At 36.7% G+C, this 20,967-nt stretch overlaps 1 protein-coding gene across 5 annotated transcripts in view; it reads right to left on the bottom strand.

The window, feature by feature from the left end:
• The window catches only part of OXR1 (oxidation resistance 1), a 210,095-nt gene that overhangs the window by 28,072 nt on the left and 161,056 nt on the right, over positions 1-20,967 (bottom strand). For 4 of the 5 annotated variants that reach the window (XM_063299591.1, XM_063299593.1, XM_063299595.1 and 1 more), the window contains 7 exons: positions 17,677-17,784; positions 17,068-17,181; positions 16,430-16,582; positions 12,907-13,088; positions 8,801-9,519; positions 8,050-8,215; positions 5,812-5,971 (listed from right to left, as the gene is read on the bottom strand). In XM_063299591.1, coding sequence (XP_063155661.1) covers positions 5,812-5,971; positions 8,050-8,215; positions 8,801-9,519; positions 12,907-13,088; positions 16,430-16,582; positions 17,068-17,181; positions 17,677-17,784 — 1,602 coding nt within the window. Of the gene's footprint in view, positions 1-5,811; positions 5,972-8,049; positions 8,216-8,800; positions 9,520-12,906; positions 13,089-16,429; positions 16,583-17,061; positions 17,182-17,676; positions 17,785-20,967 lie in introns of all 5 variants that reach the window. The other variant, XM_063299590.1, reaches the window with a different exon arrangement.

The raw sequence follows: 20,967 nt of genomic DNA, 5'->3' as shown, positions 1-20,967 counted from the left end.
AGCGATTCATGGTGCGAGAATTGCCAGATGTACAAGCTGGGTTTAGAAAAGGCAGAGGAACTAGGGACCAAATTGCCAATATCCACTGGATAATGGAAAAAGCCAGGGAGTTTCAGAAAAACATCTATTTCTGTTTTATTGACTATTCTAAAGCCTTTGACTGTGTGGACCATAACAAATTGTGGCAAGTTCTTAGTGGTATGGGGATACCAAGTCATCTTGTCTGCCTCCTGAAGAATCTGTATAACGACCAAGTAGCAACAGTAAGAACAGACCATGGAACAACGGACTGGTTTAAGATTGGGAAAGGAGTACAGCAGGGCTGTATACTCTCACCCTACCTATTCAACTTGTACGCAGAACACATCATGCGACATGCTGGGCTTGAGGAATCCAAGGCTGGAGTTAAAATCACTGGAAGAAACATTAACAATCTCAGATATGCAGATGATACCACTTTGATGGCTGAAAGCGAAGAGGAACTGAGGAGCCTTATGATGAAGGTGAAAGAAGAAAGTGCAAAAGCTGGCTTGCAGCTAAACCTCAAAAAAACCAAGATTATGGCAACCAGCTTGATTGATAACTGGCAAATAGAGGGAGAAAATGTAGAAGCAGTGAAAGACTTTGTATTTCTAGGTGCAAAGATTACTGCAGATGCTGACTGCAGTCAGGAAATCAGAAGACGCTTAATCCTTGGGAGAAGAGCAATGACAAATCTCAATAAAATAGTTAAGAGCAGAGACATCACACTGACAACAAAGGTTCGCATAGTTAAAGCAATGGTGTTCCCCGTAGCAACATATGGCTGCGAGAGCTGGACCATAAGGAAGGCTGAGAGAAGGAAGATAGATGCTTTTGAACTGTGGTGTTGGAGGAAAATTCTGAGAGTGCCTTGGATTGCAAGAAGATCAAACCAGTCCATACTCCAGGAAATACAGCCAGACTGCTCACTCGAGGGAATGATATTAAAGGCAAAAGTGAAATACTTTGGCCACATAATGAGAAGACAGGACACCCTGGAGAAGATGCTGATGCTAGGGAGAGTGGATGGCAAAAGGAAGAGGGGCCGACCAAGGGCAAGGTGGATAGATGATATTCTAGAGGTGACGGACTCGTCCCTGGGGGAGCTGGGGGTGTTGACGACCGACAGGAAGCTCTGGCGTGGGCTGGTCCATGAAGTCACGAAGAGTCAGAAGTGACTAAATGAATAAACAACAATACAGGCCTCAGGCAATATTTAGTACTCTTTTGTAGTTGCAAAGACAATATAATAACAACAGGTTCAGTAAATTCAGTTCATTTAAAAAGTCTTATATTATAGGATCTATTTTCATGTGTGCCTTTTTAAACAAAGAATTAGTTTACAAGCAAGAGACACACACTGTTAAAGTCTATGTTTACAAAACGGAACTTGTTTTTACACAAACGTGACAAACTTCAACACAGCTAATCTGAAACACAGGTTATCGTATGAGTTTCTGCAAAAAGTTACTATGTTCAAGCTTGTTACAAAGTTAATTTAGAATGACAGAATAGTTTATTGCAGCTGTTTGCATTATTCCTTCAAATCCCTTAGAATTTAGTTGATGGAAAATATGGCAGCTGCTGCTTTGAGAAGGAACAATGCATGAGTAATCTCTAATGATGAAATGAGAAAGACGACATGTCCCATTATTGCTTTACATGGAGCTTCCCTGAAGACTCTCTGGAAATTGTAACTGGTGATACAGTGGCCCTTATAATTATAATTATGGAGCAGTCTCATTACTGTCATATAACACCTCTGCTGATGGAGCTGTGTTGGCTATTGGTGAGTTTCTGGGTGTGTTAAAGGTGCTGACTGCCACTTATAAAGCCCTGTATGAGACCACCTATTCCAAATTCTATTCACTCAATCCAAGTGAACAGAGAATGCCTGATAAAGAACCCCACTATCAACAGGTATGGAAAGTGGGGGCTGCCCTCCTCTGGAACAGCTTGTGCCTGGAGGCGAGGGTGACTCCCATTCTCATGAACTTCCGGAAGTTTGTAAAAACTTTGCTATTCCAGAAGGCCTTTCGCTCTGATTGGCATGGAGTTGCTGGCACCAAATGCATGTTAATATAATTTATTTTCATAGGCTGTTTTCCATTTCTTAATTGTTTGCATTGCCTCATGTGGTTGTTGGAGTCCTTCAAGATTTAAGCAGCATACAAATTTCAAAAATATATATTATAAAGTAATTCTAATGAAACATACAGTCTTTGCACAAAAGGGAATGAAGTAAGCAAAATCATAGGATAAGCGTTAGGTACAAAGCTTTGAATGGGTGATTAAACTGGAAGGAGATCTGATCAAATCACCCCTTTGAACCAAATTTTCAAATCAATTAGAAGCATTGAATTGTATTGTGTTTTTAAGTCACTCTGAAGCTCATTCGAGATTTCAACAGATTGTTGCAGTTTTTCTTGTTCAGATTGTGCAACTTTTAGCAGAGCCATCTTCAGCTTGCCATTTCTTCCCCGGAAATCCACCTCAAACCATTTTTTGGATACACTATAATTTCCCCCCTCTTCATTAAACAAATGACTTATTGTATAGTTCTACCATTATGAAACTGTAGACATCAAAAAGGAGTCCCACCGGACAAAAGAGCTACAGATCTTTGAGCTACTTTTTCAATAAACAACACTGCTGGAACTTGATGGAAAAAAACAAAAATGGTATGTTGTTCCTCATTCACAAGGATGCCTCCCTCATTCTTGTAATAAAAGCTTTTTTCCCCAGTTATATTCTAGCCTTAAGTATCTTTGTTCTCCCTCTGATTTAGAACGGGAGAGAACAACTTTTCCTTCCCCACGTAATACCAGCCTTTGGTCAATTCATTACACCATAGTATTGATAGGAAGTTTTTAAGTTTCTAAAAATATTGGGAGAGATTAATAAGTGATGTTACCAAGGCTCAGAAGGAAAAATTAAGCCTGACATTCAATAAACAACAACAAATGCATCACACTGAGGCCACCAGGAACAGGAAGCCCGTCATCAATAGATCAGAACAGTGTCCCAGTCCAATTGTTAACCAGCTACAAAAAATGTAATCATCCAAAAGAATAAAAGTTGAGAAGAAGCCTCTAATTAAAGAGTAGATGAAGTGTGGGTGTCACGAATATCTTGTTCCAAGAAACAATTAATTAACCAAGAATTGGCATGAATCTATTCTAGAAGAAAAGAAAGAACACAAAGTGGCACTGTAACCCAAATTCAATTAAGTAAAAGAGCTATGAAGAGCATTATAACACATCTTCCCTTTCTCAAGGGCACTCTGTCCCATAATGGAGCATTTTCCTATCAACAGCTGCAAATTTAAATAAACAAACAAAATAAAATAGCTCACTGTCACCTCTGATTTTATTGGAGGCCTTGGTCTATATACTTTTTCCCAACATGCTAATATTTTGGGAGTTCCTAATCTAGCTAACTCCTTTTATACATTTAACATAGCTATTTTACTTTTTCCTTGGATTCTTAATTTCCCTGGTACATTATGATTTTTGATTTGTCTAAAACACTGGTCAATTACCATAATAAACTCGAATTTATGTATGCTACTTTTCTACATTTTCCATTATAACTATCCAAATACTATTTCTAAATAAGCTTTACATTCTTACAAGCAACTAGACATAGAGGTTACGTTTTTAATACACATTATGCAATTTACTAATATTGTTTTCAGTTAAAAAGAGGATAGTATCTTCAGAATACAGACGTCATTTCAATTTGATGACCTGTTCTAATAATTATGATAAGAGCTGACAGAAATAGCTAAATTTGGAGTACAGAGGAAAATCACAGAGCACAGTTAAAAGAAAAAAGAAGATAATTTAAATAACAGCCAGCACAATGTTGGTTTTGTTGATGTTTTGTGGTTAAGTTTACAAATGCACTCTAAGTATCCTCTGTGTTCTGAGTTTTAGGATGCCTTTAAAATAAGTTTTATCTTCAAAAAGCATTCTAAAAATTCAGCATCCTGACAACTGAGCATTCAGGTCATAAAACTACACACATACCAAAGCTAAATATAACAATGTAGTGTCTTTTAGATTGTTGTATGCTGATTTGGCTGGTTAATAGGAATGTTGCAGGGGGGAGACACATTTGTCCATGGTGTCAAAATTGTGGCTGTGACTGGCATAATCAAAGCCACACCCATTTTTACATATATATGATATATACAAGGCATATTAAAAATGGGCAGGCCTTTGAGTACCTGGTTGCACCCATCATTTTGACATTGTTGACTTCCCCTCCACACACACAAATGGTTTGGTTAAGTTTAGTTCTTGTCCCTGTTGTTATGAAAATGCAACTAAGACACCATATATGTATTTATAGAGCATTTAGCGTTCACTACATTCTTGCACATTCCTCTATTTGATTACAATATCGTGGAGTACATTCTCTATATGATTTGAGATAATGAACTTTGGTGTGTATGCATTCTGTGCATGTTCTTGGGCCTTATACTGTTTATGGTGCATTTACTGCAGTGACATGTTGGTTTGGACTCTCTTCAGTTCTGCTGAAATTTCAGAATAAAGGAACCTTTTTTTCCCTTTTAATAAGCTAGAAGTATGCAATTGTTCTTTTTTGTGTCCTTTTGTTGAGGTCTTAGAATATGAAATAAAGCAAGTTTTGTTTGTTGGTTGATCATGGGGCATGGCATTCATCCTGTCCCTCTTTCTCCCTGTAACATTGTTCTCATTCCTGAACAATCCAAGTAGCAATTGAGGATGTTCTGTGGGTAAAGGCAGGATTTCTCAAAAACAATACAGCTACAGTTAGCACCAAGCCTAATGCCAATCCTTCTGATCTGGTTCAACATTATCTAGGATCTTTGTTTTAATTTATTTGTGATTTTTGTATGATATCTGTAGAGACGTTAATAGAATTATTTGTGTTTTAAAACATTATTATAAAATCCTTTTAACTATTCTTAACATCGCAATTTTGTTTTTGAAAAGTGACTTTAAAATAAAGATGAATAATAAACAAGCCACGCAATGTTCCACAGTACATAAAACGGGATGTTTAAAATATGAATCTAAATTAAGGCATAAAGAGTTTTTGAATTATTACTGTAGAAAATACAGCCTTTTTCAGGCTTCTGATCTGTAATATCCAATTAATATCCAGATCTATTGTTTTATTTGCAATACTGTTCATATTGTAATAATGTATGTAACAACAAGAGTAACAATTTAAGCCAAAAAAATCCCCTGTTTATTTGAGCAATAATATATATTAAAGCAATACTGATTTTTTAAAATAAAAAATGCATGTAACGGAAATCTGAAATAACTTTTGTAAATTGGAGAAAAGCAAGGAGGAATCTTACTGGTACTGGTAAGAAAACAAGCATGAACAACTGAAAAATGCTTAATTCTTCTCCAATAATCAGTGGAAAAAAGCTAGTAGGGAATGACAAGCTGGTAAGTACAATGTTTAGTGTTCTCAGTATTTCAAAACACCCCTGCCCTTTTGGCTTTTCATGTTTAAATAAGCAAACTATTTGTTACATATGCTTACATTTAACAGCTGCCTGACTTCTGATACAGTCACAAAATGCAGAAAGCATTATCTGTTGCTTTACCCAGACTATTAGAGCAACACAGAGAAAAAGTAAACTATGAAATCATTAGATAAATATGTATTTTATAAGTGTTACTCAACAATATTTGACTTATATTTGTCCATTAAATTTCTTCATGTAGAAATTATTTTAAACAAACGCTGTGTTTCTGAAGTCGGTATGAAGCATCCACTTACCTCCCACTCCTTTATAGCTGTTTCATTAACTGAATCTTCACCAGCCTGGGTTCCAATTTTTTTTACTACGATAAATCCTGGCTCTCTATTTGATTCTCCAGTATCTTCTGCATATATTTCTGGACTCCACTGAACAAAAAATGCATACAGATGTTCAGTCCTTTGAAAGGGAAAATGAAAAATAAATTGATGCCCATTCAGATTTGCAAAATCTTGGAAATATTGTTTTCTAAGGAGTAACTCACTATATCTTTTCACTGTTGGTCACTCATGCTTTTCTTTGAAAATCAGCAGAAAGAATATTCATATAAACCCTATTCTATAATGTAAGATAAAGCTATGGTGGACAATATTTTCAGTATCTTAGCAGTATCAGTACTAATCATGGCATCCTCAACAGATTATACATCTGGAAAAAGTATCAGAAGAAAAAACAACACTAAAAAGTAGAAACAAGTCTCATATAAGGAAAGGGCTTCTTCGTTTCATTGGGAAAAACAAAAAGTGAATAGAAGAGGGCAACACATCTAGTTGGCAGGATTAGACAACTAGCTAAGCTGAGTAGGACCTGCTTGGTATTTAACTAGGGAATCACCAGGAAATACTAGGATTCCAAGCTGGTGCAAGAAGTTGAACAAACATAATGGAAGGCAGTGTAAAACCATTTTTGTTTTGTTGCTAAAAAAACTACATGGAAATAACCATCAAAGCACCGTAAGTCAAGCCTGATTCAAGGAATTTCTTTAGAAGAAAAAACATGACAGGAAAGACAAGTTCATCTCAAACACAGAAATTCAGAAAAAATGAAGATTAGAACTTAAAATTAGCCACAAATTGCTTATCTAGTCTGGCATGCTCTTCTCACAGTGCCCAATCAGATGCTTCTGAAAAACTCTGAGAAACGGACCAAAAATTTAAGAACATTCTCCTATTGTTATCACTGAGCAAGTGGTAATTTCTAGACACATTTCTAGACACAACGATTCAAAAGTAGGAAAATTTCTAATACCCTTATCATCCATGACTTTCTCAAATTTCCATCATTTAACTAACCCTGAGAAAGAACCTTGGCAGCATCACTTGGTCAGCCCGGTTAAGAGATGTAAAAATAAGGTTACTAGGCTGTGGCTTGGCCTGAGCGCAGGGAGACCAGGGGAAGCAGACAATGGCTCAGCATGAGTGCAGCAAGGCCACGGGGGACATACCAGAGTGACTTGTGACCTTCCTTGCCAGCTTCCCCATTGACTTTGCTTGTGGGAAGCTGGCAGGGAAGGTCACAAATGGTGATCACGTGACTATGGGATGCTGCGACTGTCATAAATGACAGGTGATTGCCAAGTACCCAAATTGTGAACGTGTGACTGCAGGGGCCCTGAGATGGCCAGAGCTTTGAGGACTGGTCATAAGTACCACTTGTTCAGCACCGTCACAACTTCAACCGGTCACTGAATGAGCAGTTGATAAGTGAGGACTACTTGTAAAAAAGCAATTTACAAGATCGCAATACACAAAACTTTGAATGACTACGGTTGTGAAAACAGTCTAAATCCCCCACCCCCAAGATAATCAAGAAACATTATTTGATCTGATGGAGGACATGAGGACAAAAAGTAGGCCATGTCTTCCTTTTGCCGCATGTCTGGTAACCCTATGTATAACTAACAATTAACAATCGCACAGATCATTTTAAGAATCTTAATGTTTTGAAAATTTTAGATATTTTATGTATAGTTTGTTTTGATGAGTGAATTGGCAGACCTTGCTTTGCACTTGCCCTCTCTGTCAAAATTGGAAACTCATTCCAAAATGCAGACTCCAACTGTGGTTTAGAAGGTTAGCACAATCTGCTTATTCGGCTATTAAATGATCCATGGTTTGGATGATCATTTCAACTAAGGCACTTAGTATCTCATATACAGCTAAGGAGACAGGCTTCCTGCCATAATCTTTATATAACCCACTTAAATCCAATCCACTAGTAAACAAGTTACTTGTGAAACTGTCAAATAAGAAGCAAGCAACAATTCAACAAGAAAACACATATCAAAGTCAGAAAACTGACATGGTAACAGGCAATAAACTAAAATTTCTTGTATAGTTGAAGCCTTCAGATTCAGATGGATGTAGAATTAATGTCTCAATATGAAGGCAAGTTTAAATTTAAATTTAATTTAAAAATGGAAAGATAACATATTCCTCTGCAATGAACATACTTAGAGAGAAAATTGTTCATCTTACCTTTCCGATGGCACGGCAAACCAGTATTCATGCTTCTTATCTCTCTGTGCATATTGCTGCATCAATGCACTTGCTTGTGATACAAACGTTTTTCGCATTGGCTTGCCAACTTTGAGACACAAGAACTTGTATAATCGATGTCTTCTCTTCTCTTTCATTAGAGAGCCTTTTGTAAAGAAGATGTCAGAACTTGCTTGGCAATTTTGCTTTGCTAATTATTAAATATTAACAATTAACATTGATTGGTATTAAATGTTTAATTACTGGATAAGTTGGGGGGACGTTTAAAAACTGATTAGATATTGTTACTCTGCTTAATATTGTTTATCTATTATACTGTAGCATGGGTGGGCAATCTGTAGTTAAGAAGGATGCATGCAAACATCCAGCTCTTCGTTTGTACTTCCTGTCCTCCCAAATTCCTCCTTTCTTGTTATGCTATTATTTTCTCAATAGATTGCCAACAATTATCTGAGCAACTTCTAACACATTACTCTTTCTATCTCCTCTTCTTCATAATGCAATGCTAGAGAAATGTTGCTAAAAGTAACACTGGGCCATCTCTTGCTTTCTCTCACAGAACTCCGATCCTTCAGAAATAGTACATTTCACACTACCATGTGATTCATTGTAATTGGGAATACAGTGAGATTACTTTCTGACCACTGTGAACCATATACACAAAGAAGAATTAAGATTTATTAATGAAAGTTTATGGTTACATTATATGATATTAACTTTAACCTCTTACCTTCTATAGTTCCATCTGCTGTTGCTATTTTGTGTTTCATTTCTTTATGCACTTCATGGTGCATGTTATCCCGCTGCTGCTTGGTTTGTTGCATGGTATGGCTCTTCCAAAGCTTCCGCAGCATCTCTGTATCCGTCTCGGAATCTTGAGTTGGCTCTTTCACAGTTTCCCCTTCATTTGTAGCCCCTTTTTTAGAATCATTTTTTTCAGAATCCAAATGCCACTCGCTCTCCGGTACATTTCTTACTACCAGTTCCTGACATGTGCCATGTTGTGCTTGAGCATCAGCAGTAGTTCCTTCTACAATATTCTGACCTTTTATTGCTGTCTCTGTTGCTTCCAGCCCCACAGTATCATTAACAGAAGCACTGCCATCATTCAAAGGTTGTTTTCCACTGGAGTTTATGTCCCCAATATTATCAGCAGAGTCCAAAATATCTGTTACATATTCCCTGCCAGTTTGGTTTACTGTCTGGACAGATTCAGATGAAGCTCCAGAAGATTTGTCTTGTCGAAGATCATCAAGAAGCTCTTCCCGTATAGGAGACAGTTCTGACTCAGTGAATACATCTTCTGAAAGAGATTCTTCTGTGCTCCTTGGAGCAGTGCTGGCACTATCATTTCCTGTATCTCGCGTTCTTAAGTCCATTTCATCCGTATTACTTCTTGTAATTTTCTTGAAGTAGCGGAGATCTTTTACAGATAACTGACCTACATCACTAAAGAGTAAAGAAGATCTCTGTGTTATAACATGAGAAAACAAAATGCACATAACTTTTTTTTTTTTTAACACTGGGAAGATTTTAATAGAACAAGGTTGATAACTATACATTAAGCAGTTATACAACAGATCATTGTGCCTTTAGAGAATAGCACTTTGGGGGGGGGGCTTTGCAGTAGAGAAGATTTATTTATTTATTATTATTCTTCAAATTTAATTATCACAAAAATGTTTATAATACCCAATCGCAGGAGTCTGAGTGGTGTATAATAATATAAAACAGCACAAAATTGTATCTCAATTGTGTTTAATAAATACTTAAAACACAAGCACAAAAATACAGGATGGCATTTAACATAGCTAGGTACCAAAAGCCCTTCTAAAAATGAGTTTTTAACATCTTAATGGCAGAAAAGAGGGAGCGAGGCACACTTCTGTGGGCACTGTATTCCATAATGCAAGGGGTACAATGGAAAAAGCCTAATTTCTAGTCCACCTCAAGCCCAGGGAGGGATTCCTTATAGAATACCCTTATATTCAAACACAGGACTGGCTGAGCTGTCTTATGAGGGACAGAATTTTTCACTCCAGTTGTAGCAGCCATAGATAATTTAATAACTTCTGCAGGTTATATAAAAGGCTGATGGAAAAAAAAAATTCTTTTATTTTTGTATGTTAGAGACTTTAAAGAAACACTTATTTGGGGCAAATTCCATGGAGCTGCTGCTGATCAGTAAAACAAAGTTCTATCCATATCACAGAAAACAATCATGTTACAGATTCAAAACCACCAAAGTTTCATTAGAGCAATGAATTATAAAACTGGTCACAAATCCATGTGCTCTAAGTAAAAAACTATAATGTTAAAATTAGTGGAATATGAATCTTAACTTTAGACAATCTCCCAGTAAAGCTATTCTAAAATACTATACACACAATCACAATCACACAAACACAAATATGAATATGAATATAGGAGAGAGAGAAGAGATACAAATGAAGTTAAACAATAAAGAGATTCAAATATTAGACTATATTAGGGCGTTCCAGTTTCCATTAGTTATATGGTTTTCTAGTCAAAATCTTTCAGTCCAACCTTCTTATAAGGATAAAATTGTAGGATGAGTATAATAACCATTTCTTTAAGCACTCAGAAAAAGTGATATAAATGCAACAAAAAAGACTGGCTGTCAGAAAGAGACCCAAATATGCCTATCGCTTACTATTATTACTCTACACCACGATTTCGTTAATTCTACGAGTTATTTTTGCGACACGACATAATTAACAGGAAAGTGTTGATAAAGTACAAAATGTGGTACGATACTATTATTTATTAAATTTAGAGGTTGCACAACTCTAGAACAACTTTGGGCAACTTATATTTTAAAAAGAGCGGAAAACAATAAAAAAGGGAAAAGACCGTGTACATCCTGACAGACCACACTACTATATGCACCACTAAAACACAACCAACAGGGGCTCCGTAACCACCTTACCCCAAAATCTGGGACAGCAGTCAAGTTTTTAATCACCAGGATTAATATATATATACACACACATTTGGAAATGTGTGTGTGTGTATAATTTATTACACATATTTACATACTGCCCAGCTCCCAAGACTCCTGGTAGTATATAAATATATGTAATAAATCATTCAACACAATGTCCAGTATAGAACTCTACAACCTTGTTGGTTCTCCTAGTTACGTTAAAAGATCAGCTGGTTTTGGCAAGCAAGATAAGACTGGTAAAAGCCTTTTACTGTTTCTTTTATTGTGTGCACAATCTCCATACCATAATCAGTTCCAAGTTGCAAGAAGAGGTACATGCACCTACTGTGCAGCTCCAAGTGCAAAGCGTGTGTAATGTCAAAGAAAACCTCTTCCTCACCCCTAGATGAGAAACTACATTTTTGGGCAGAATGCATTTCTTCAGTCCAATGATGACAGAATTACAGTCCTTGATGACAGAAGGACTGTAATACACTGGCCAGTCATAGCAGTGCTTTGACTGATATATTAGAACAAGCAATCAATGTAATACAAAATTTACTTTCCATACTATCATCACTACTCATCAATGTCTCAATATGATGATAAGGAATAGATTGTTTTAAATCACTGAAATACTTTTATAGAACACAATACTGCCAATTTCCACACTAAACACTTAAATTAGCCAGGAAATCTGCTCTGTCACTAAACCTATCTGCCAAATTTAAAATGATTTTAAAAACCAGATCTAATAATTACAGCATTAAGTATTATACGATAAAGCATTAAATCTTACGATCAAATAATGAGGTATCGGAAAGAAAAAGGAAATTGCAGAAGTACCACCAAACAAAGCACCTTTAGCTGTTGTACAGGATGGAAGATCTGAATAAAAAAGTGACTTTAGGATAACTTCCAAGATGTACTGTCACAAGTGTCACTAAATTCTAAAATGTTACGGCCTACAGGGAGGGCAGTCCATATCATAACAAGGACTTTATTCAAGTTGAAATACATTAATCTTAAAAATTTTCCAGAAACAAAACTCAGCGCTAAGGAAGAACAGTCTATCAAAGAAACCCAGTTAACAGAAATGCAGTTAAAATTAGAAGTTTTTTAGAAGGAGGTATCTATGTGAAGGATAGCTAAACATAAGAATAGAATATAAAATATCTCTCTGCCCTTATAGCTGAGAGCAGGCAAAAAAGAAATAAGGGAACAAGGCAATAAGAATGAAGAGAATATCTATATTTAAGCCCCAGAGTATTAACAAGCCTAGCTTTCTATGAAATACCAGCAAAGAAATCAAACAAACAAAAACACAGAAATCTGTATAATACAATATATTACAGTATAATACAATTGCTAGTAACAGTAGACAATATGAGAATCTAGTAACTTTCTAAAAGCCGTAAAATAATTATTTAGATTCTGCTTGAAATGTTTTGGTTTTACTTTTTTTCAAAAAGAAAACAGCTCTAAGAAACAAAAGCAAAACCAACATATCTTGACGGAAGAAAAAATAGTAATCTGTTCTTTCTACAAAAACACAGTATTAAACAGTGAATAGTACACGTTATCCCCACATAAACGTTGATTTTTAATGCTTATGAACAGCATTATTTAATGCAAAATTGTGCTAACATTAAAATCTATGGTGTAACTCTCAAAAACCTATTAGTGATTCTAAAACTTTTCCCCAAAAAAATCCATAAAAGCAGTATGGTGTTTTTTGTTTTGTCTCAGGAAAGCAACACAGGGTGATTTCTACAGTAACTACAGTAACCAATACAGCTGCCATGTAAATTAATGCAATTCTTTCATCTGTCTCCCACACACAGAGATAGATAGATATGTGTACATGTACATACGCTAATCTGTCTTACATGGGTAGTGAATCCTGTATTTTTCCATCTGCATCTTTAAACATAGCAGCTGACATCACTTCTTCCATTGGACACATGATGCCATACTCTTCACAGCCATTTTCTTGAACCAACGGATCCGTTTTATGTGGATCAAACATTATATTATTTGGTGTCACTAGGAGCACACCGGTGACAGTTCCCTAAAATAAGAAGAAAGATAATCAAATTTCCTGAGAAAATAAACCAAACCTTTTCAAAAAAAAAAAATTGTTATATATTTTTATCACTGCCCATCTCCCCGACATGGGGGACCCTGGGTGGTTCACAATTTAAAACAATTTAAAATTCAATAAAATCATAAATAATATCAATAATAAATACAGATATAAAATATAATGAAATCCAAGTAATGACCGATCTAATTCATATTATGTCTAGGAGTGAGCAAATTATTTTATTGTTTAATGAATCCTGAGTATTTCTGCTAAAGTCTACCAAACACATTCGACTTTCTTATAAACCACTGAAAAAATTATACAGTAATTGCTGAGGCATACAATATTTAAGGAAAAACAGTTTTGTCTTGTTAATATCACACCAATATATAGAAGTCATTGTTTTGTAAAATAAAGGCAGTTGTAGCCATAACTCAGAGACCAGTAAGAACATTTTTAATTTAATTTAAATTGTTTAATTGAATAGATCTGTCTTTAATTAACCTTAATATGAACTTAAAATTTCTGCATAGTTGTATTTCCATGGAATATAAAACAGTTTTAAAAAATAGCAGTAATTTTCCAATATATGTCATAGCGCAAATGACAGCAAGTTACACAACACCATATTCCAAACAGCTTATGAAATTCATTGTCTTTAATTTAATGAGGTTTTTATCTATACATAAGCACCTATTTTTTCAAGATTCTGTCCCCCAAAAAGGAAAGATTCCTGTGCATTTCTGCAATATGAATTTTTGCATTTGAAAGGGCTATCTCTGAAGAAGCAGAATTTAGATAACTTATTGGTGTAACTCTGATGTGTTAAAAGGACCTCATTTTTAACCTCAGCTGCCACCCTGTAATAAAGAAGAGAGAAATGACTGAATGAAAGAACAAGACTGAACCCTTTTGTTTCTTGAAAGATGTCACATAACTTAAGAATCCTATTCTTGTTTCTCAGGAATAAATACCTTCTTGACACTTGACAGACTTTTTTCCTAATGATGAGCAAAATATTAAATGTTAGCATCAAATTTCAAGCTTGCCTGCTCAAGGTAATGGTGCATTTTTAAAAAAAAAAAATTACAAATGAGTGGGCATTGGAAGCACATTTCAGGGCTGAATCCTGCTGATTCCCATGCTATATTAGACTTTCCTTGCACAGGGTAATATCTTCAGAGAGAAAGGGGGAAATGGTGAAAAATGACAAGATATTCCCTCTTAGGAGTACCCTCTTTTGGTGAGAGAGACAGGAAAACTACCTCATGGTCTAGTTAAAATAGTTTGGTTCAGTTCACTGAATTAGCTGAAACAACAAACAGCAAACAAAAGCAAAATTATAAAATTATAAAATAAAATAAAGGTTTAGGTTTGGTACCTACTTTATTTTATGTTACCAAGAATTAGGCTTTCAGCTATAAAACTGTGTGGTGTAGTGGCTAATACATGAGGCCAGGATGGGAGAAACTATCTCCCATAGAAGTTCACTGGATCACTTTGGGACAGGCACTTCCTCTTAGCTCAATCTACAGTTACAGAGTGGTTGTTGTAGGGAAGAATTGGAGGAGGGAGTGGTATGTATACTGTTTGACATCCTGAAGAAAAGGTGGGATCTAACAAATAAATAAATAACACATAATACGCGATATTGGGAAAAGGTAAGAAAACTCTCTCTCTCTCTCTCTCTCTCTCACACACACACACACACACACACACAAACACAAACAGACTGGAGCATATGTAACAACAAGCCGCCCAGAGTCACTTGCTGAGATGGGCGGCTATAGAAATCAAATAAATAAAACCCCAGAAAGAAATATATAATGAAAATTAGAGTCAAATGAAAAAACAAGATAAAAGCTTACAAGATCCGTTTGATAAGTTTTCCCTTTGTAGGCTTGCAGACAAGCAGAGGTATTTGTTTTAGACTTTAGCTGTGCTTCAGCTCACCACAGAGAAGTGTTAGAGGAAGGAAAAGGAGGTACAAAGGCAGGGCATGGACTGAGCTATAATTATCTAGTACAGATTGGAATATAGATATATCCTTATGCTTTTACTAACAAAGACTGAGGAAAGTCTACAGAGAAAAATACTTTGTGTTTCGTTCTGAATGTGTTTGACTTAGGTCAAAGGAAGGAAAGGACAAAAAAAAATGAGGAAACAAAACTTGATACAGGCAAGATGAGGTGAGGAAACTGGATAGGGAAGGAAAAAAAAGACTGCAAAAAACCCATGCATTTCACCAGTGATCTACAATACCACTTAATCATTCCTTTGTTTTTAGCAGCAATGGCTTTTCTTATTGGGTAAGAATTGGGTATTCTCCAGAACAGCAGCTCTTCCCCTACCTAGTTTCCGTCCCATTTCTTTTCTTTATTGCTGGAAGGAGGAAAGTGAATGCAAGTGCAACTCTGAGTAGTTCTGCTCAAGAGTTGTTTGTATGTGAGCTGCAATCTTTAGTAAATGCAGATGGAAAATTAATTAATTTAATTTTGAGGTATCCTTTTAACAGGCAGTTACTTTTAATCAGTATTTTTTTTTAATACTGTGACCCTGTCCCATTTTTAGGGGAGAGAGAGGGTGACTTCTGTAAGTGACACACATAGACAGACAATAAAACATATGCACACATTTACTGAAGGAGGAGAAATTAGATTCAGCTGGATTGCTAATAATAAACTGACAAGGAGGGAAGCCAGACACTATAAGGAATTTTTGCCTGCAGGGTTTTTGTTTTCTGTCTTGTTGTCCTTTTGGGGAAACCATCTTGAATTCAGGGAACATCCTTTTTTCCAATAAACACAGTAATTTTCAATGGAAAAGTTGGTTGGTTTGGGCAGCGTCTATCAGATTTCAATGCCTGAAGTGAATTAATGTATCTGCAGTATAATTGGCTGAGAATCCTCTAACTTGTGTAAGATACCACAAATACATCTGTTCCTATTAACCTTTATATGAGAACAGAAAAAATAGTCTAAATATTAAGACTGTGGACGCATGTGCACAAGAACCCTTAAGAAGGTGGCTATTTATAAAAATAACAGAACTCTATGATCCACGTAATCTATAAAAAATGTACGTGCCTATGTATCATGTGTACCTTCTGTTGCATCTTTCAACTCAGCTGCTACTTTTTAAATTAGATATTGCTGTCATTACTGTGACAAACAAAATGGATGAATGTGGCATGCAAATGCATAAAGATGTAAGGCTAACTGTATTTGTAGCCAGTATAAATCTACCAGAATTCTTCTATTCAAACAAATGGAAAATTCTCAACTAATTTAGGCATTATTTTATATAAGAAACATATCATTCTGTACCTTATTACTGGTAATGTATTTACAATTGATCTTGAGAAATTTCTCTGTGAAAGCTTCTTCTTCTTCTGATGTGGATGACACAACTCTTGTAGACCGAACACATGTATATGCTGGTATGGCTGTTGTTTCTTTCCTTTGTACCCCATCTGAATCCTATAGAAACAAAAACTTCAGTGATGGAACCAAAAGTAGGATGTGTTTTAAACATGTAGTGTTATCCTTGCCAAACCCTATGTACAAGAAGAGAGAAGTTCAAAAGCATTTAAATGATAAAAATGAGTCATTTTAGAACAGCTATCACTACATGTGATAGAAATGAATTCTATAGACAATATTAAATCACAAGCATGGTATTTAAAGATCTACAGTATTTTGCAACTTTTTCAATCTTACTGCATAAAGCAATACAGAAAAATATGCATTATAGTTTTATCTAATATTAAACACATGCTCAAGATACCAAAGCTGCTGTCCAAAGTCAATATCCATATCACCCTTTCAAACTACATGATAATTGAAATATATTTTGGTATCAGTGTGCCTCAGCTCTGATCAGATCAATGAGGCTTGCAGATTGTAATTTGGCTACCCTTCAGGAATGCTCCCTTGGGGGAAAACACACACACACACACACTTACAGCAGTCTTCTCAGCCTCTGCTTCTGAAGATGTAGGTGATAATGGACTTTCAGGACTAAGTGAAGGGGAACTCTCCACACTAGAAATATACTCTGGATCAGGAACATATAAAACCTATAAGAACACATTTTTATTAAATCTGATTTAATAGATTTTCACTCTTTCATTCAGGTAATCATTGTATGTTTACTCCAACAAAGACCTCATTTCCCTTTTACAGGAATTTTATATAAATATTTTTTCTAATAAACTTTGAAAAATAGTTAAATTTATGCCCTTTTTGAATTACTGAACTGTCCTGTTACTCAGAGTAACCTGCTAAAGCCATGACTCTTCTCTATTTAAACCTTCAAAATGGATCTGGGGCTGCAGCTTTAAACCAGACCTACTCCTTCCATATTCTGCACCCAGCCTAACTTTGTTTTAATGTCAATTCATTCATGTCAGGGAGGTCTACTGCATTACACCCCCACCTCCACTCCCATATTCTATAATTCTCCTCCATGATACAAGCAAGCCCTAGCCAAAGGAAGAAGTACATATGTTAGATAAACTATTAATTATTCTTCATCTACCTCTACTGTACTTATCTTGTGTAATAGATAATACCTGTCCAGGAACAACTGCTCTGGAAAAGAGCTTGTTTAACTGCACCAATTCATTAGGAGTAGTATCAAACTTCAAGGCCACAGTATTCAAAGAATCTCTTGATTCAACCTGTTTAGAGAACATAAATTTATTGATACATAGTCAAGTCTTCTTTAAATACTTGAAAGTCAAACCTATCACTACACTGTATTTTTCAAAGAAAATAGCAGCCCAAAAAAATGTACAGGCCTGCACCTTACTAGGTAGTGACTGAAATAGACTAAAACAAGAATTCAGTTGCTCCAAATAACAGTAACCTGGAGTTAAATAAATTCCAAAGATAAAAAGACCAACATATCAAGTACATGAGATACCTACAATTATATTTGCAACAACTTCAGAGTGTTTGACTTACTTAAGAACCAATCCTAATAGCTTGTTTTAAAAAATAATTTCTTCTAAAAACTAATCAGCAGCATGCAGCTTTCTCAAATCATGATGAACCTTAAATACTATTATATGATTTACTATAGCACTAATGCCCATTGGGAATGAAAAGCTGATACTTCCAATTTGACACACAGATTATTATTACCACAAAATGAGGATTATCTGGTTTTCCTAAGAAAGTAACATGCAGGGAGTAGGACAAAACCCTAACCATTGTAAAATGAGGCAAATTTAGGATTCAAATAAAACTTTACCCTCAACCAGAAATACAGTTCATCAAAATAGAATTTAATAATTTATCACTTTTACTGGCAGCTCCATGTCCAAAACTCTACAAATTATTTCTCTGATTTATTTCTAATAAAAAGTCAAAATAATGTTATTTTTTTTTAATGTGCACAAAAGATTTTTCAATTGATTCAGCATAAGCTATGGAGAAGCTCAAGATCAACATCTATATGCCAAATAGGTATCAAAACTTTTGAAGCATTTGCAGACTCACTGAGACCCTAACATTTTGCTTATTTTAAGTCTCAGTCAAGCCAGCCTTTTAAAAATTAATGTGAACACTGGCCAACATGGTGCTGAAAATAGAGATCAGTGTGCAAGAAGGGAATCCTGCTTGGAACTGCTGCTTCAGTTATAACCCTTTGCGTAATTTTGGTCAGTTCCCTCAACCTAATATATAATAGAATTCATTTGGGAAACAAAAAAGAACATAGAACTCGCCTAGGAGAAAGGATGAGACATACAAATTTCAGATTTTTAGTTGCCTAATAGTGAAAAGCATTTTATATCCATGTTTATATCCCACCCTTTAACAACCACACAGAAGGATCCTCATTATACCTTAACGGCTTGACATGTCAGATGTCTCTGAATGAGCAGTCTTAATGAAATATTAATTACACTATTAGGGTTTTTTTTTTAATTGTAAACAGGCTGCTTGGTTTTTCAAAAATGATGTTGCTTATAACACACTAGTTCTTTAATTAAAAATAAGCAGCAAAAATGCCTTAATACTACTATCCAACGTCTCATAATCAGAGGGAATTGAAATGCCTTTAATTATTGCTAGCATGTATTTTTCTTATCAGTGTCATTAAAGCACTGATATTACCTTAATGAACTTTTACTTTGGAATAACTGCAGTCTACACTTTTCTTATTTTAAAATGAGTATTTTAAGTTAGTAAGGGGCCATTTTGATCTTTTCAAAAATAATTAGAGCATCATACAAGCACAAAAAGTATTCAGTACAGATTTATCTTGTTGAAAAATAACATCCCTACAAGATAGACGTCATGTTCACCGTTATGGTGTTTCTGCATCGTAACTGTTCGCTTGCCATGGTGCTGATACGTGTCCTGGCTGGGAGGGTGCTGCTGCGAGCCTTGTACTGAAGACATGCTGATCTGTGCCAGAAGGAATGTGTTTAGACTATCTCTGAAATGTCAAGGTCTTTTTGCCCGTTGAGCAGCAGAGCTCGTTAGGAGCACCTGGGAATGTGGGGTGAACTGTATGTGAGGGAGGGGCTGGGCTGCTGTTTGCAAAGATGCTATTTAGTTTGAGTTTAGGCGCGCTTTTCTCATTCTCAGCTTTTTACCTGTTCACACCCTTTTCTAAATAAACTCAGAACCTGAATTGTCATTTTGAGTCTGAGAGTTTTACTGGAATTGAGGCAACCTTCACATAAAGCTGAGAATCATTTTCCAAACCAACCTCGCTGCTTTTTACCGGAAAATTTTCTTGTGAAAGAGGATTTAGCTATGGCTGAAGGGGGAAAGGATCTTACAGAGTTCGAGGAACAGGCGGAACAAGCTCCGGAGTCGACGTTCACGAGCAGGGACCCAAGCCCTGTCCCCGCCCAAGCAACCTCTCAGTCGGGGGACTCATATTCTACAGCAGGATCAAAGAAACCCCTGCAGGACGACGTGGCGGGACAATTTCTATGGGATGCGCTGGTGGACCCTCGGCCCGGGCCATCCCGCTCTACATGGAAGCTCCGCTGGCCTGACACTCCGCTGGGGTTGCACCCAGATGTGTCAAGGAGCCCTCCGCAGGAGGGACCGGCACTGGAGGACTCCGCCACGCCAGATAGAATTAGGGTCCTGGAATCCAAGATCGAATCCATGGAACACGTCTTGCGCTCCATGTTGGCTGCATTTGGGGATCTCGTAAGAATCGTCAGAGGTCCCGGGGCGATGCGGCCGCCTAGCCTCCCGCCTTCCCCCTCACAGGGTCCGGGAGGGAGCACCCCACCATGGGGCTTGTCAGCAGGTCCGCGGGGATCCACTCCCATAGGGGTGGCTCCAAGGCAGCCATCCAGTGGGGTTCAACAGATCGGGGGAACCCCCTGGGACTTTGATGGTGACCCCGCTAACCTGTCCTTCTTTCTCACCAATGCCGCCAGCTTCATGAGACGGCATGGCCACCTCTTCCCTTCAGAGGAAGAGAAGATAGCGGCGGTGGCCACGAAATTGAAAGGCAGAGCTGCTGACTGGTATGTCCAGCTGTCGGAAATTGGGGCTCCAGCCCTGGCTTCATTTGATGCCTTCTTGGCTGCGCTGAAGCGCTACTTTGAAGATCCCTTGGCTAAAGAAAGAGCTAAGGACGCGCTTAAAGCACTTGTGCAGGGGCAAAAGCCTGTTGCTGACTATGCACTGGAATTCAAAGTTTTGGCAGGCAAAGTTCCCGAATGGTCCGAAGCCACCTTGATTGATCACTTTAAGGATGGCCTCAATCGTGAAGTCTTGCATTGGGCTCTTGGGCGAGATGATCCCAACTCGTTGCATGATTGGATCTGCCTCGCTGGTAAAGCAGAACATGCCCAGCGCACTTTCATGATGGCCACAAGAGAAGA

The sequence above is a fragment of the Candoia aspera genome, chromosome 3 (assembly GCF_035149785.1).
Source record: "Candoia aspera isolate rCanAsp1 chromosome 3, rCanAsp1.hap2, whole genome shotgun sequence".
NCBI lineage: Eukaryota > Metazoa > Chordata > Lepidosauria > Squamata > Boidae > Candoia > Candoia aspera.
This window is presented reverse-complemented; position numbering and strand designations above follow the sequence as displayed.